This window comes from Platichthys flesus, chromosome 12 (assembly GCF_949316205.1).
Source record: "Platichthys flesus chromosome 12, fPlaFle2.1, whole genome shotgun sequence".
Taxonomy (NCBI): Eukaryota; Metazoa; Chordata; class Actinopteri; order Pleuronectiformes; family Pleuronectidae; genus Platichthys; species Platichthys flesus.
The window spans coordinates 24,132,341-24,149,347 of NC_084956.1; the positions used below are offsets into that span (position 1 = coordinate 24,132,341).

General features: G+C 39.0%; 1 protein-coding gene across 3 annotated transcripts in view; it reads right to left on the reverse strand.

Annotated features, from left to right (window-relative positions):
- The window catches only part of piezo1 (piezo type mechanosensitive ion channel component 1 (Er blood group)), a 114,102-nt gene that overhangs the window by 36,214 nt on the left and 60,881 nt on the right, over positions 1-17,007 (reverse strand). For all 3 annotated transcript variants that reach the window (XR_009923916.1, XM_062400808.1, XM_062400809.1), the window contains exons 3-16: positions 14,697-14,862; positions 14,211-14,352; positions 10,662-10,962; positions 9,527-9,740; positions 6,235-6,406; positions 4,394-4,462; positions 3,653-3,716; positions 2,564-2,667; positions 2,310-2,389; positions 1,914-2,094; positions 1,377-1,482; positions 815-993; positions 449-597; positions 91-249 (exon numbers count right to left, since the gene is read on the reverse strand). Coding sequence is in view for 2 of the 3 variants with exons in the window: in XM_062400808.1 (XP_062256792.1) it covers positions 91-249; positions 449-597; positions 815-993; positions 1,377-1,482; positions 1,914-2,094; positions 2,310-2,389; positions 2,564-2,667; positions 3,653-3,716; positions 4,394-4,462; positions 6,235-6,406; positions 9,527-9,740; positions 10,662-10,962; positions 14,211-14,352; positions 14,697-14,862 (2,086 nt within the window). In the remaining variant the exon portion in view is untranslated. The remainder of the gene's footprint in view (positions 1-90; positions 250-448; positions 598-814; positions 994-1,376; positions 1,483-1,913; positions 2,095-2,309; positions 2,390-2,563; positions 2,668-3,652; positions 3,717-4,393; positions 4,463-6,234; positions 6,407-9,526; positions 9,741-10,661; positions 10,963-14,210; positions 14,353-14,696; positions 14,863-17,007) is intronic.

Here is a 17,007-nt window from a genome sequence, read left to right on the forward strand (position 1 = left end):
CACATTACAGAAGACACTCATACAAATCACTGTAACTTTAAACACATTTCTTAAGTGATATGAGCAGTGGGAGTGTGCAGGCTGTGTTACTTGTGTATTGGTTTAACATGCTCCAGGTTAGTGATTCTCATGAAGGGTTTGTGGAAGTAGTGCAGCTGCAGAATACAGGCCAGCAGGAAGAACCCAGGGATCAGAATACTGCTGAAGAGCTCAGACAGAGCAAATGTCTCCAGACCAATGGCTGCCAGCCTGAGGACGACAAGGATATATGTAAATTATTCATAAATAAAAACATTGTATAACTACATGGTAAATCTGGACCCAGGTAAGGAAACAGGGTTCACAATGATCCTGCTAAAGACATAGGTAAAAAGGGGTTTAAATATGATATATGCAAACAAGAAAAGCATCAGCAGGGTTGATGAAGACACTTTCTTTGAGAACATACTGTTCTTCTGTGAAGCCAGTGAAGTTTCTCCAGTATCGAGGGAAGTCTTCAAACTGGTAAGTGTAGATGGAGATCAGTACCAGCATGGTGTAGGCCACAACAAGCCACCAGAAAGGCTTCAGCAGACGCCTCCACAGAGAATAGTAAACCTGCGAAACATGAAATGTGCAATATGAATTTACTCAATATGAATATCTCTTTAACTGACTTTTAATTTAAAATATATATGTTGAAATAGAAACAACAATTGAGAATTTAGCGTGTCATATCAAAGTTATCTATATAAGCGGTTTCTGATGAGCTGTTGAAACTTCTTTTGGCATAAGGGCTGACAACACCGAACATGACCTGTAGGCCTGCTCCTACCTGATAGAGAGAGAGGAAGAGCAGGAGCAGCAGCATGTAGATGATCTTGTATCCAACAAGTTTCCCAGCAAAGGAGACTGTGATGAACATCCCTCCACACACATAGATCCAGTATTTGGCAAAACAGCTCATTAGCATGGATCCCAGAACCTTCAGCACTGATTTGTTACCGGCCCCCTCTGATGGCAAGGATACAAAGTTAGACAGGAAGGAGAAAATGAGCCACCTTGAAGAGGGCCTGTAAAACATGTGCCATCCTCCTGCCATACAAAACAGTATCCAAAACACAAGTCTGTGTTTGTGCCAAATTAACCCAATAGAGGCAGTAGCAACATCTGCTTGTTTAAGAAGTGGAGGGTTCATCATCTCTGAGGATGTTTGGTTTCATAGACAATAACAATTAATATTTATGGCAGGACATTGTGTGATGAGGCAAATGATCATCCCATCCACATATTTCTATGTATTTTTATGTAGAAACTGTCGTCTCTAGATTATCCAATGTAATGTGTGTGTGTGTGTGTGTGTGTGTGTGTGTGTGTGTGTTTTAGCGATGTCGGACCTCCTGAGGTGACTTCCTGCAGTGGTGTGGCCATTTTCCTCTTCCTGCTGAAATTTTCCTTCACTGACTGACGCACCAAGAGCCAGAAAGTTAGACAGAACAAAAGCTAGAGTGAGAGAGAGAGAGAGAGACATAGAGAGAGAGAGAGAGAGAGAGAGAGAGAGAGAGAGAGAGAGAGAGAGGGGTGGAAAACACATAAAACATTGTGAGCAAGAATGTACAACACTGAGCCAAATCAACAAAACTTTGTTCTGAAAATAACAATAGGGGGGTAGAAAATATTGGATTGACTGACTTGGTTATAACTGCCCCAACCACCCTCCATCCACTATAGTGCAGTTTGGACAGAAAAGCCCTAAAAGATCTGCTTTATATCACTCAACTGTATATATGACCTCCAGCTTCCAATAGCATTTTTCCCAAGCCAGAAGTCAGTGATAACAGTTTATATTGATGATAAATGTCATACAGAGAATAAAAGGACACAGGCTTAATTTCATCATCATAAAATCACCAGTATCTGTGTTCTTCACTTACCATGGCTCCCAGTCTTAGACAGGGATACTGGGCTCTGTCCAGTCCAAGCTGTCTGAGGCTCATGGTCCCCACAGTGGTGGGTAGCTCAGGCTGAAGCTCCATGGCCCAGACGTACTGCAGACAGCACAGAGCCAGACCATAGAGCAGGATGAATGGAGAGCACAGAGTGGCTGCATGTCGCCTGCAAAGAGAAACAGCTTCTTGAATAACAGCTCTAAAGTTGTAGATTTCACAGTAGTAACAGAGCCTGTGAAATCCTCATAACTTTAGAATGTAAGATATGTATTTGTTTTGTTAAAAAGCTATAGAAGTGAAGCCCAGTCATTTGTAGGGATGAATAAAGCATAGCAGCACATTCTTGATCTGTTCTGTGTCAGCTACAGGTGTGAACCGAACCTGGCACGCAGGATCCAGATGAGACAAGCCCACAGCAGCAACACAAAGGTCAGCCAGCTGTGGTACGTGATGCTCCACACCTGAACATAGTGGAAACAGCAAATGACAACAAAAACAAATCTATTAAGTGAGATTCTTATTGCTATAGCGTTTTGATATGCTTTTACTACAGGATTTCTAACTCACTTGTCATTCATATGTGATGACATATCTTGTTCTATTTGTACAAACTTGTGCTTTATTACAATAGTTACCATCATGGCTATGAGAGCACAGACGTAGCTCTGCTGCATCACCACCTTTCCCATCAGGAAAAAGGGACTTTCACTCTGTTGGCAACTGGGGGCGTCACTAACACCTGCCAGAAATAACACACAACATCTCAGTATGCAAAGCAGAACACTGAATAATAACAAACCAGCAGTAATAAGGTTATTATTATAACATTATTTATGTTGTAATAATAAAGAAAACAATGATTTTCTTTATTATTACAACGTTTATAGTATCAGCTCTATCAGTTTTGTTTAATGGCTGAGATTTGCAACATGACATCACAACAAAGTCAGATGGAACAAAACCACAAGGGTCAGACAGGCTATGCAGAGATCAGCAGTTTAACCACATCATCCACAGGTCCCACTTAAAGTTAGAACAAGAAAACTGTGACAAAGTTCACTACACACTCATTTCCTGCTATGAAAAAGTTAGTCTAACTTCAAGAATTGGATAAAACCTGCCTGACAGTCTCATAACTCGTATAATGTAACTCTGTTCCCAGATCGCACCAGTGTTACAGAAATGAAAGGCAAAGCAATGATTCTCATTTAAGAGACATTTGGCAATAGTGTAATGCAGTGTGAAGCTAATGGTACTATATAGAAATTATTGTTTAGTAAACCTCTGGTCACACTCTACCCTGTCAGCTGAAGCGTTTACATTTTTGTTATTGCAGTTTCCTGTTGCAGGTAATCTGTTGCAGCCAGAATCAGGATAACTGTCGTCACAGGAGAATTGATTGTTGAAGGGAAACAAGGACAGGCAGAAATTATTCTACTGGGTCCTTTTTTTCATTAATTAACTTTATATAACAGTATTAGAGCACCATACCAGGAGTCACTTTAACCATTTTTTTTTTTTATTTGAATGAAAGATCAAAATGATTTTCAAGCTGTTGTCCCTTGGGAATCACTCCTTGTAACTGTAGTCATTCTAACCTGTGTCCTAAAGGACTACTCTGAAATGATTTGTAATAGATCAAATCCAAATGTTTGTCAAGTTTTGAACCGACAAACTGCTTCATTTACATAAATGATTTCTGAGAAAAAGTGAACATTTGATACCCAGGTCTGTATGACTCTCTCCAGCCACAGCTTCTCCTCCGCGGCTTCCTGACAAGAGCATGAGCTGAAACAGAAACAAGAGACACACAGCAAACTCTTGACTTGATTACATGATTGATTGGTATTAAGGTCCCACAGTGAGTCAAGAAAACATTCCCCACACCGTCACACAATCTTACCACCTGCCTGGACTGTTGACAGAGGCAGACACATGATTGGCAGAATGGCTAATGGATTCATGCTGTCAAACTCTGATCTGGTGACTGTTGAGGTCATTGGAGTTCACTCAACTCACTGTCATGGTCATGAAACAAATTTTAGACATCTTAAGCTTGACAGCAGAAATCCAGCTTCATCAGACCAGTGACAAGCCCTTGGAATGGCCATTAAGACAAGAAAAGTGCTATATAAATATGTATATATATATGGAGTCCATTTTCCAAAGTTCAGGAATTTATCCTGAAACTCACACTCTGTTGTGTTTTAGTGTAGACCATATTTTGTCAGGTGACTTGCACACTGTTTCAAAAAGCAGCAGTGAAAGGTTAGTAGATGGTCAAAAACTTTTAATACGCTGAACAATACACAGCTTCTGAAGAGGAAGCTTGACAGGCTTCTCTTCACTCAAGAAGGGTGATAGTGGAGGAATTAATATAAAAATATCAGCATTGGGCAAGAACGGTGAAAGTCCATATAGATTAAGCGTTGTGAGTAGCAGAGTGCAGACATTTAGATGAGTACCTGTGTGTCATCTTCATAGTTATCTTTCTGTTTATTCCATGACCTTAACTCCAGCTCCTCCCCCCCAACCTGCTCAACACAAACAGAACATCGGAAAAGAAACACATAATCACCCCTGACAGCTTTTATAAATGAAGCAAAATATTGCAAATGTCATGCTAACGTTTCAAATGGTTGCAAAGTCTTGATCGATGTTTTTCTACTTGCACCAAAGCTAAAAAAGGCAACTGCTCCATTTCAGTCATCTTGTGATTCTTTGTTCTGCCAGTAACCAAAAGAGTTGGAAAGTGGTGTAATGGGAAATTCTGTATTTATTTATTGTTTAATGAAAGAAAAGACAAGTATATAGAGAATGTTATGGCAAATGGGTTTTCTATGGTTAAGACTTCTAAGTGAAAAGACCTCATAGGACTCAGAGTGTATTGTTTCTAGACTTCTGCCTGTAGCTAAGCAAAAGGTTTCACAGCAGGGGCCATTCAAGGAGATGGAATGTAGACAATCCGGATCGTCTCAGCATAATAATCTGTTAAAAAATTGGATAAATTCTTGTACATTTTTTATACCTGTGTGTGTCTTGCTTAAGAGAAATGTGAAATGAAGTTTTCTCTAAGACAACCTGATTCATGCAGGGTTTTAGGAAGGTATTAAGGAATCAAAACTTAGGAAACCACGCAATTAGGAATTACAAGGGGCGATTACAATAGGCAACATTATACTGGAGAGGGTTTCTTATTGTTTCTTAAAAAAGTGTTTTTGAGATTGGTTGAAGGTATAAGGTTACTAAAAACGTAACACAAATGTTCATGATTTGATATGAGTCGCTGTACAAGAAACGTGTAAGATTTGATGAAACTGACTGGGAATTACAGCTGAAAAGAAAAGAAAAAAGAGAGAGAATAGGAGAAGACGAGAGACAGAGGATTTCTTTGAATCTTCACCACTGGAGCAAGTTGAGTATACTTTTAAGTATATTTGGGGTATAAGTAGGTTTTTAAGGCTAATAGCAAAAGTAAAAGAAACAACTAAAAAACAACTAAAATAAATTTAAAAAGTAGATGTTTTTTAAGAAATAGGAAAATTGGTTTTAAAAATAAATCAGAATTTAAGCTGATTAACAAGCTACAGTTAAGACATAACTGTTAAAACAAACTATTAGAGTAATGAGCTTAAATATCAGCAACTTGATAAATTAACCACTGATTTCTTCTCCTACTGAAATATGGTAAATATAGTGCTGAACAGTTTACCGTGTGAGTGAGAATCTTTGATTTTCCTATCACAGGAATGATAAGTTTAAATCAGTTGCAGCAACTTAAAATTAAATTACTTAATACCTAAATCAAATCCATTAGTACTTCTCTTAAAACACAATGATGACATGTGCACAATTGAACATGACACTACTGACACGTGACAGAATACGTTTCAAACTTGATGGAAACATTTGGTAATGTAAAAAAATGTAGGAACACAACTCAACAACATATATAACATAAGTCAAATTATTGACATTTTTATATATATTATATACTTTAAAAACCAGCCAGATAGAATAAAAAAATATCAATTTATTCTTGTTAGCACTATCGACTTGACAGCCTTTACTAGCACAAGAGTAGGAAGATATCAGAGGGAAAATATTGAAGGATGGAGCTGAGGAAGGCTGCCGTGTTTCAAAAATAAAGTCTAAAATCTTGAATCGAATTATGCATATTGACATTAGGTAAAAAAATGGGGAGAATTACCTTGACACTTTAAGAGTAAAGTCAGACTGTTTGATAATTTGTATGTTGTCCTTTGCATAAAAATGATTATGTTGTTAAAGATGTAGTAGCACATACCTGGTTCGGTGTTCCATGACATCCTGTCTTGAGAACAGTTGCTATAGTAATGTAGAGGAGAAACAGTATTCCTGGGTTGACATAAACGGGCCAGTCGTGATTGACATTGAGGTTGAGTTCATAGGGCGAGGAGCAGTTTCCTGGTATGATGATGTCTTTCAATCCAAAGAGTCTTGACAGGAACATAGGTGAAGACAAAACAGAGAAAGAGAGAAGAGCTAAGTGATACAGTAGAATTCATAAATGGCATGGGGATCGATGCCTCTTATAGTTCTAATCAATGCTGTAAATATTGTTATTTTGCCAGTTTTTTCAGTTACAAGCACCATCTATTGCACTTCTGTCACTCCTTGGAGAGGGATCACTCACATGTGCCTCTCTCTGAGGTTTCTATGTTTTTTTCCCTGTGTTAATATTTTTTGGGAATGGTTTTCCTTACTCTTGTTGAGGGATAAGGGCAGAGGATGTCGCACCTTGTATAGCCATATGAGACAAATTGTGTTTTGTCAATATGGTCTATACAAATAACAAATTTTTTGGATTGATTACTATTTGCCACAAATGCCAAAAAATAATGATTATTTTTCCTTGCTTAAGACCTTCATCAAAGTAAATCTAATCCAACTGAGAACTTTGAAAGTAAGAAAATAATAGACGATCAAAGAAATACAGTGACAGGAAACCACAGAGTCTAAATCCAGGTCCGAAAAGACCTGTGGTCAGCACTGTAACAAGATAGTGACACATTTGCCAGAATGCATTTAGCCGCAATATATGAGAAGTACCTCTATAAATAGTTTGGATATAGAGCTGAGACAGTATGAAGCTAAAGTACAGTATGTGCAGGTCCAATAAGGTGAGGGACAAGTTCACAGTTGTTAAAGGACAACAGTTAATTGAGATCATAACTGTGACTCAGATAGAGTTGGACATCCTCTCAGCACAAGGTTGGTCAAAGAATGTAAATAATATGATTTACGCAATCAGGCCATTTTATTTAATAGTGGCAAGCACAGAAGGCACATTTTGAATTAGTAAAAACATAAATATAAAACCTACCATGAAATTCTCAGAAACACTCATCCAATAATTTTCAAATTTGACCCTGGACAGTCCAGGTTGTCGAGAACAAAACCCTAATTCTAACCCCCAATTATAGTTAAACTTCACTTACTGCGATGTCAAGGACTATGTCAAATCCGCTACAAACCCACATTTTGCCATCATTGATGTTTGTTATTAATCTTTCTCCTAACCTGCCCAACCTCCACCACACGCTACAACCACGAACTCCAAACCTTTGATTTAAACTAGTGCACTGCCTGTTCTAAACTTTCCTTTAGGAGTGGTTCTTTTTGCTCCAGAACTACTTATATGGTGCAGAGTTGTTAGAAAACTTGATGTCCTTCCTACCTGGTTTATCTGCAATGAAGATTTTAAGTCACTATTTTTCATAAAATTAAACTGAATTAGCTTTAATGTTCATGTATGTGGATTATATAGAAGTTTTAATGATTTACTTGATTTACTTAAACGATACCATCTTCAGACCCAAGTTCACAACTTTTCAAAATAAAAGCTCTGTAATTCTGCTCAGTATAAAACATTACAGCAACAAAACGAAAGTAGACAAATTGCAAAGATTATATGAATGTTGTTGCCATGATGGAGATCAGCACCTGCGACAAACATGAATATTTGTGTAAGTCCGCTATGTGGTTAAATAAAAAAAATGTAATTATCAAAATGATCTGGCATGATCTTTTGACCTGCAGTTTGACACAGTTACTGACTTTTGCTGTTTATCTGAGGACATGGAAGAAGACATAGGCACACTTCCCCGCACCTACTGACTTCTAGAGAGCACTGGTTTCCTGTTTATTCCATTTGTATTATTGAATGAATTGCATATCTGAATCACACCAATTTAGGCACTTCCCTAGGCCATTAAGAATACATATGCCAAGTGTGAAGCCAATAAGATGAACGGTTCTCCAGATAATGTGTCCCAGATACAGTCATACAGACACAGACAGACTTTTGTAAAATATAATGAGGCACGTAATTCAAAACATTCCAGCCCTGAAATCCCACTCAGCTCAATTTGCGCTTTATTAACTCACATGTTTGCACATTTCTGATTTTTCTTCTGTTTCTAAACTCAACACAATCTATCACACTCCTGTCTAATGTTTAATTTCAGTCCACTTCTACAACATATTGCACTACACATTATTACTAGATACTGAAGTCCTCCTGAAAAGGAGGAACATGAGCTTCAACTCCTGTGCTGGACAAATATTATACAATTTCTAGGTCACATAGCAAAAGAACCTGAATGAGTTCAGAGATATGAAAGTAATTTTGCTCCTCAAGGCAGATGGACTGGAGAGAAGTCTTAATCTCTGGAATGCAGTGTTGGAGCATAAGAATCTGGGCCTTATGTTTATGCAGCCTTTTAATACTCATTTCTGACTCTATTTCTGTCTCAAGTCTTGGTAGCTAAGTGATAGATTAAGGCAAAAGCTCTAGTTTCAGTTAAAAAGTGAAGAAAAATATATTGAACTCTTTCAGCATTGTTTAGACATTCGTGATTTTGGCTATAATTTGTTACAATTCTTCAGAGATATGTTAAACATGACTCCTGATCCATTTTAGCTACCAACCGTTTGTATCATTTGTAATATGTTCACTAGGTAATCCAGTCATAATTTACCTTACAGTAAAATAAATCAAAATCAATGCAAAATAAATTTGGATATTTCACCAAGACTTAATGATGTCTTATATTTAACAATATATCTTTGGAATGCAAATCATGTAGGAGAGCAGAATTTAGTTTTAACATTAAATAAATATTGACAGAGATGTAGGGTAGGCATCTGTGACAAGCCAATTAAATGTTCTATTCACATTACTTTGTATTATTATTCTCTCCTTCAGCAGTGACATCACCATTGCAATATTTAACACAGACACACAGAGAGTGAAAGTTTGCTTGTGATCATGATCTGTAGTTTTGTGCAGTGCCAACAGTATCAAGAATGAATGTGATTAGCATCTTAGTGTTCAGAAAAGAGGGTTGTCTCACCTTTTTAGATTTTATTGACATTTTGTCAAATTATATTAATCAGATGTTTTAGTGTATTTACACACCCACGCGCACACACACACACACACACACACACACACACCCACACACACAGAGACACACATTATATGCACATGCATGCACCCAAGACAACCCTGAAGCATTCATGGTTTCTCGCAGTACAGTGAGATCCAGTCTTACCTGGCCCACAGACTGTGTGGGGGGAAGAGGGCCTGGGCCAGCAGACTCTGGTACAAGTACAGACAAACCATGTGACCAGCAGTGAAGAAGCCCACCATCACACAAAGTGCATTGAAACCCAGGTGACTGATGGGAAGATGGTAAGCCCACCACGTGCACACACCAATAAACAGCAGGAAGTAGATGGCTGAGAAGGCAGAGGGCAGTGTGATGCCTGGAAGGAAAAGGAAGAAGAGGTAAGACACACATTCAGTTAACACATAGACACGCTATATAAACAACTGGAAAAAACATGAGTAATCCCTGTACTCCCTTCACACAACAATATGAGTGCTATACATGTTTGCACATTTACATCATTTCAAGAGTTCAAGGGGTTTTATCCCCTTGTCCCATCCAAATTCAGGGACAGATATCAAATCCAAATTAATGCATCCTAAAGAGCCATACTCTGTTTTTAGGCATGTTTAGCCGAGTGAAAGCAGTTGGGAAATATGTCTTCTACCACATCCAAATCTTATTTACATACTTAATCAACATGTAGGGAGTAAAAAATATTTGTAACTTACAATAGTGTGACAACAAGGCTTTGAGAGAAAGTAGGAACATCAGAGTGGTGAGAATGACATGATTGTTGTGCTGGCTATTTATATCTTCCCTCATTTTTAAGATATGTAAAATCACCTCATCTGATGAGCTTTGTGGTTTGTGTTTAGACATAAAAAAAACCATTACACTTGATAGTAAACTGTCATAAAACCTACATCACTAACACAGATTATGTCATGATTCTAGTACAGTTCTACTGGAATTGAGGCTGCCACATGCCTGAATTCAAAACATTACATCAGAAAACAGCCTGTGAAATGGCTGTGAGAGCTGCTTAATTAATGGAAGTGAAACACAAACCACCTTCAGTTTGAGAGCACAGACAACACGGCCATTCTGTCTTAATGGCCACAGAGGAATGGCAGATTCTCTGGATGTTGATCTGCAAATATTCCTCACTCACAACAGTCTTTAGTGACTCTCTGTCTCTGGACATGACTCAGAATGCCAAAACAGATCTAAACCTAAAGATGAACCAAATACCAATGTCTGAACTGTACTCAAGCTTCTTTCAGCTTCTTCTCACCAGCCAGTGCCAGCAGGCTGATGGCCAAGATTCTGCCCAGGTCCCGAAGAATTTTCTGAACTATGACCTTCAGCCGTTCAGCCATCTGCTTGGCTCTGGTTGCTGTCGAAACCTCCTCATCAGGGTCACCAGGTAACGATCTCCCTTCATCATCTTTAACATCTTCATCTCCTGATGTCTCTTCTTCTCCTGATGTCTCTTCTTCTTCTTCCTCCTCCTCCTCCTCCTCCTCTTTCTCATCATCATCAACATCATCATCATCAACATCATCTGGGGTTTTATCTGTTGAATCATCTTCTAGCTAAGGTGGGAAAGGGATCAAATTAAAAGTTAAAAAAGTTATAGTTACTGAATTACAGTATAGTCAAACATAAAATTACAGCGGTGCAAATTTTCTTCAATTACTGTTTATTATTTCTGTTGTCTTTACCTGAACTGTGTCATCTTTTCTAGTATGCAGTAGTCTTCACAAGAAGAGGCCAGATGATAAGATTACCAATGTTACTGCATCATGTTCTTGCACATTTACTCTAAAATTGAGTAATAATAAAACTCAGAACTTTTTGTTTAACCTCACTTTATAAACGTATTAGTAAAGCTTATTTTGGTTTGAGTCTACTTTATAAGACAGGGGTGTCATGCGTACAGTGAACACAGACTGTGTCATTTTAATTTAATGTAAGTTTACAATACAAAAATAGGGAGACTGATGTCTATAATGTGATAAATCATGAAGTATTAAATCAGACAGGGGTCATTAGTTGGCTTGGGGACCATAATGACTTCTATAAATATGCTACATTATTAAGTCTACCATGGGAAAGTCTGGAAACCATCCAAGGTATACTATGCCTCTTGCATTTTGTAAGGTCCTTTTATAATCATAGGTATTGACCAGATGGTTTTCCAGTATTCACTTTACTTTTTTCTCTATATCTGGTCTCCACCACCTAGTGAGGAAAATATGTGGCTTTTTACCTGGTCAATGCTCCACTATGCCCGCCAGTAAGTCTTAGCTGATTTAATTAAGGAGGCTAAAAGATATAAACTGTTAGTGAAGCTTTAAACATCATAATTGTAACTTGTCAGTTCCAGCAGGCCCCATGAATCCTGCAAAGTTTGGCCAATCATCATAGTTTCCTGTGAGTTTAATTTATCATAGGAGCCACCCACCTGCAAAATATTGATAGAGACATGTGTAATTTATAGCATTTACATCCTTGTTTTTCGTTTTGAAGATGCAAAAATGTGTGACATAAGCATACCACATTTACCAACAAAAAAATAATGCTGAGGGATGCAAAGGAAAAACGTAAAGAAAATCTACTTCAGATTGCAAAAATATAGATTGATGAAGTCAATTGAGGAAAGGCAGTGAGGTCAGCCAACATGAAGATTCATCCTAAGTGGATCATTAACAACACATATCATAAAAAAATCATAATTTGATGCCATTAACTTGACATGGACCACAATCAATGGTAATTTGTGACCTGACCATTGAACCCATTGAATACCCACAGGAAATATCATAGAAACCAGTAGCCAGTAGTTCTTGAGATATCTTGCTCTGGAGGTGTTGGATACAACAATCAACTACATACTGATATTGGAATCATTAGAGACCCTGCTCTTTACAAAGCAAAGACAGTAGGGACCAAGGGTTTATCACATCAACATGAAAAACGCTCAAAACCACTGACTCAGTCTTTCCTGCCCTACATCTCTCTACTGTTTGTTTGGTCGGAAGCCCTGGAGACAGAAACAATGAAAGAGAAACAGAGAGGTAGAAACCCACAGAATCTGAAAATCGGCCGAGGGAGAATGAAGATAAATTATATTCCTTAAAATAACAGGAAGGACAAAAGGTAATAATTAGAGCAAAGTCTGAACCCTGTGTCCTAAAAGGAGTGTGTTAAAGATAGAAGACAGACAGCAAGCAGCATACAGGTGTGTCATAGCAAGATTAGAACAATTTAGAGCAATCTATCTCGATCTTTCCTAGTCCCCATCTCTGCCTCCCTCAATCAATCAATCACTCAATCAATAAAATTGTATTTGTATAGCCCATATTCACAAATTACAATTCATCTCATAGGGCTTTAACAGGGTGTGACATCCTCTGTCCTTAACCCTCAGCAAGAGTAAGGAAAAACTACTAAAAACCCTTTTAACAGGGTAAAAATACGTAGAAACCTCAGAGAGAGCCACATGTGAGGGATCCCTCTCCCAGGACGGACAGAAGTGCAATAGTTGCCACGTGCAGGAAAACATCATCAAGATTAAAGTCTTTAAGATTAAAGATTAAAGTCTCTAGCAGCATTTGATGAGGGTAAGCATCCCGAAGGACAACCCCAATATGACATGTCCCGCTGCAATCACAGTCCATGGTCAGCAACCAGCAGGACCACGATCCACCATCCAGACCAGAACACCATTCCAGTCCTCAGTCACCGTCCACCGCCACCCACCACAAGCCGCCGCCGCGGTCCTGGTCCAATGCCCGTACCCGATGCCAACGCGACACAGGGTCCGCCGCCACCACCACGAGCACCCCACACAACACAGAATCTGCCACACAGGGTCCGCCACCACCACCATGATCAGCCCACTGAGTGCAGCGTCAGGCCATCATAAAAGCAAACACATGAAGCAACACACAAGAAAAATGAGTCATTCGGGGTCAAACCATCATATTTTTCTGCTGCACTAAAGCCAACTAATTCTCTCTTTTCCCAAGTCTAAAACAGAGGTAGCAGCACAAATCTTTGCCTACCTGAAAATCAAGACCGAGCCCTGACCTTACTATCACCATCGGCAACTCTGTTGTAGCCCTTACCCAGACCGCAAGGAGCCTGGGTATGACACTCGAAAGTCAACTTTCCCTTACTGCCAACATTGCTGCTACAACCTGATAGTGTAGATACATGCTGCACAACATCAAGAGAATATGTCCCTTTCTCACACAGCAGGCAGCCCAGGTTCTGGTCCAGGCTCTGGTCATCTCACGCCTAGACTACTGCAACTCCCTCCTGGCTGGTCTACCTGTGAGTGCCATCCAGACTCTGCACTGATCGAGAATGCAGCATCTCCGAGCTAATTGGGACCAGTCTACATCTAGGACATGATCAAACCTTACACCCCACTCCGCTCTTCATCAGCCAATCAGCTTGTGGCTCCCTCACTGTGAGCTAGCCACTCAACAAAATCACGACTGTTTGCAGAAAGTCTATACATCTTCCGCTGCAGACCCAAGACACATCCCTTCCGTCTACAGCTTGTTTAAGAAGATGATGTCAATTCTGGTGTTAATATATATTTTTTAATAATAACTGTAATAATTATGTTTAGTTCCACATATTTTGCACTTAACTTAGGGCGGTTAAAGCACTTGTAGTTTGGCTTTTTGAAGCTAATGTACTTACATGATTGTTCTGGGTTTGTACCCTGATGGTTGAATGCACTTATTGTAAGTCGCTTTGGATAAAAGCCTCAGATAATTGCAAAAATAATAATACAATAATTACAAACACTCATGTAACTACTCACCGATGTAATATTGGCAGCAGCCACCATTTCTCTGTTTCTGACCAATCTACTGCAGAGGATCACTGTCACCAAGGAAACCACACAAACGCCCAGATCAGGACATAGAAGGCGTAACACACTCCAAGGGTCATCCAAAGGAATCCTACAACATAGTATGGGAAAAGGCTAAGGCGGTCAAACATTTTACCTAGAGCACATCCAACTTCAAATCTTGTTACTTCATAAAATACCCAGATTTTCCATGCAATAAGTCTCTATATGCTGCATTCCTAATGTTTTTGTTTTCAGAAATGTATTTTCTATTAGATTAGTAATTTTGCTGTTTAGTTTATGTTCTTCAGCTGACGTGTGTCTGTTATGTTTATTCTGTCTATAAGTCTTTATCTGCTCTAATTTTATGTTACTTTCCCCCCATCACTCCTCCTACCACCAATGAAAGCTGCATGAATAAGTGGAGCTACACATAATCAAACACAAGTTACATACCTGGATACACCTATATGTCTGGTAATGCTGTCCCATTGTGAACAGTTATCGCCTATGCCAATGTTGAGTGGAGGGTACGTGTACAGGACTGTCTGAAAGCAGATATGAGCCAGTAGAAATAGTAGACTGGTACAGAACACTGCTCTTATAAAACGACCAGTGTGACCTGGAAGACAAAAAGACAAGGATGTAAATCAAACATGTGTAAACATAATTTTAATGTACAGGACAAAATAATTAGAAGAAAATAATTTCACTTAAACACACTATAATGCTTAAAGGAACACAAAGGAACACATGTGGCATATTGATTGAACCATTGTACCAAGAGACAGAAAACACAGTGGTATGTTTCTCAGCACAAAAACTGGAAGCAAACCGTTGACAAGGCTTCATCAAAAGTAAATAATTTATCCTTCAACAACTTAAAGGACCTGTAGATCTTCTTAAATTCTTCTCTATCTCTCTGTGATGTATGTTTTCTCCTCTAGGCTCATAATAGCTGGAGATGCAAGTTTCTGAAACCCTTTAATACCACAAACTTCTTGTCTTGACCGTTACTGGGACCACATCAAGTACAGTCACACTGTTTCCCTAGATACCAAATTGAAGTAAGCTGGCTAAAGAATACTAAGGAGAACTGGGACTGTACCAGAATTAGACAATAGATTAAGTGCTTGTTTTTTTTTGGTGACCTCAGACACCCCTATGTCAATGACACCACACGAGCAGTATGGAGGCATGTTGTGTTTTGTTTCTGTTGTTTTATTACATCTGAAGAAGGATTCACCATTGACTTCAATTTTTCTGGATATGCTCTAGCAAAGTTTACCCCTGCGACTCCAGAAGTGTTTTGTGGACTCAAATACTGTGATCTTTACCTTTGACCCTTGACCACCAAAATCTAATCAGGTCATCCTTGAGTCCAAGTGAATATTTGTACGAAATTTGAAAAAATTCCCTCAAGGCATTCTTGAGATATCGTATTCAGTGGAATGGGACGAACGGACGGACAGATGGAAGGACAACCCGAAAACATAATGTCTCTCGCCACTGCTGTCGCCAATGCAGAGGCATAGAAATTCTACAGAAGATAAAAATAGACCAGCTTCGTAAATGTAATTTTTGCTTTTAAAATGACTTCCACATGATCAACATAGTTGCTGATTAATCTTGTGATCTAACAAATTCAAAGAAATTATTCAGATGGTGTCACGTGAAAGAGGTGCTAAGAATTAACATGAGGGCACCACTTGGCTTCGAGTTGATGCTGACTGAGCTCAGCGTATGTCTGGTCACAATGATGCAGTCACAGCAGCTTCCCCTGCCACTGTTTGTATTTCCAGCCCCGGACCTCTGGATGGAAAACACCCTAACACCAAGTTACAACCATTCTTTTATGTATGTGTATATGTGTGTGTGTGTGTGTGTGTGTGTGTGTGTGTGTTTGTGCGTGTGTGCGTGTGTGTGTATGGGTGTATGTGTGTATGGGTGTGTATGTGTGTATATGTGTGAGACTCAGTGTTACGCAACATGTAGTATTGGCTTATAGTATTGACTGTGGTCCCTTTTTATTGTATATATATCTCTACCTGCTCATATATGTCTATTCTCCTTTGAAGAATACGAGAGCAGCAGCAGTGTGACCAAAATCTGTAGAAAAACCACCAAGTAGCACTTTTACGTCACCTTTTCCCTTATGAAGCTCATCGAAGTTCACTCAGGAAGACTTTGCCCCCATTCAATCAATCTCAAATCTCTTACTCGTTCTATGCTTATTGATCACATGATTGTGGACGTTTCTAAATGGCCAATCAGATTCTGCCATTGATTTCCAACCAATCATGCGGCTGCTGACAAACTTTTAATCTCTCTTCCGCAATCAGCCGTCATTCAGTGACGCGCATAACCCACCTCCATCCCAATCTCCTCCAGTCTTCAACAGAATCATACTCACCTCATCTGGATCCTCAACCTCAACTGATCATGATCATATTGACGGATCCTGTATTGTGTTGGCAGCTGATTGTGGATGGTGGTGGTGGACCATGATCGATGTGGACTGTTTACTTGATATACAATATGATTACTACTCACATACTCTACCATTACTGAGAATAACTCCTTAATTCATTTACTTTTTTGTTCCATTCTGTTTATTCTCATCTTTCTGATGTTCTCCATTACACATGGCATCTATTTACACCTATTGCACTTCTGTCTGTCCCGGGAGAGGGATCCCTCACATGTGGCTCACTGAGGTTTCTAAGTTTAGGTTTTTTGGTAGTTTTTCATCTCTTGTTGAGGGTTA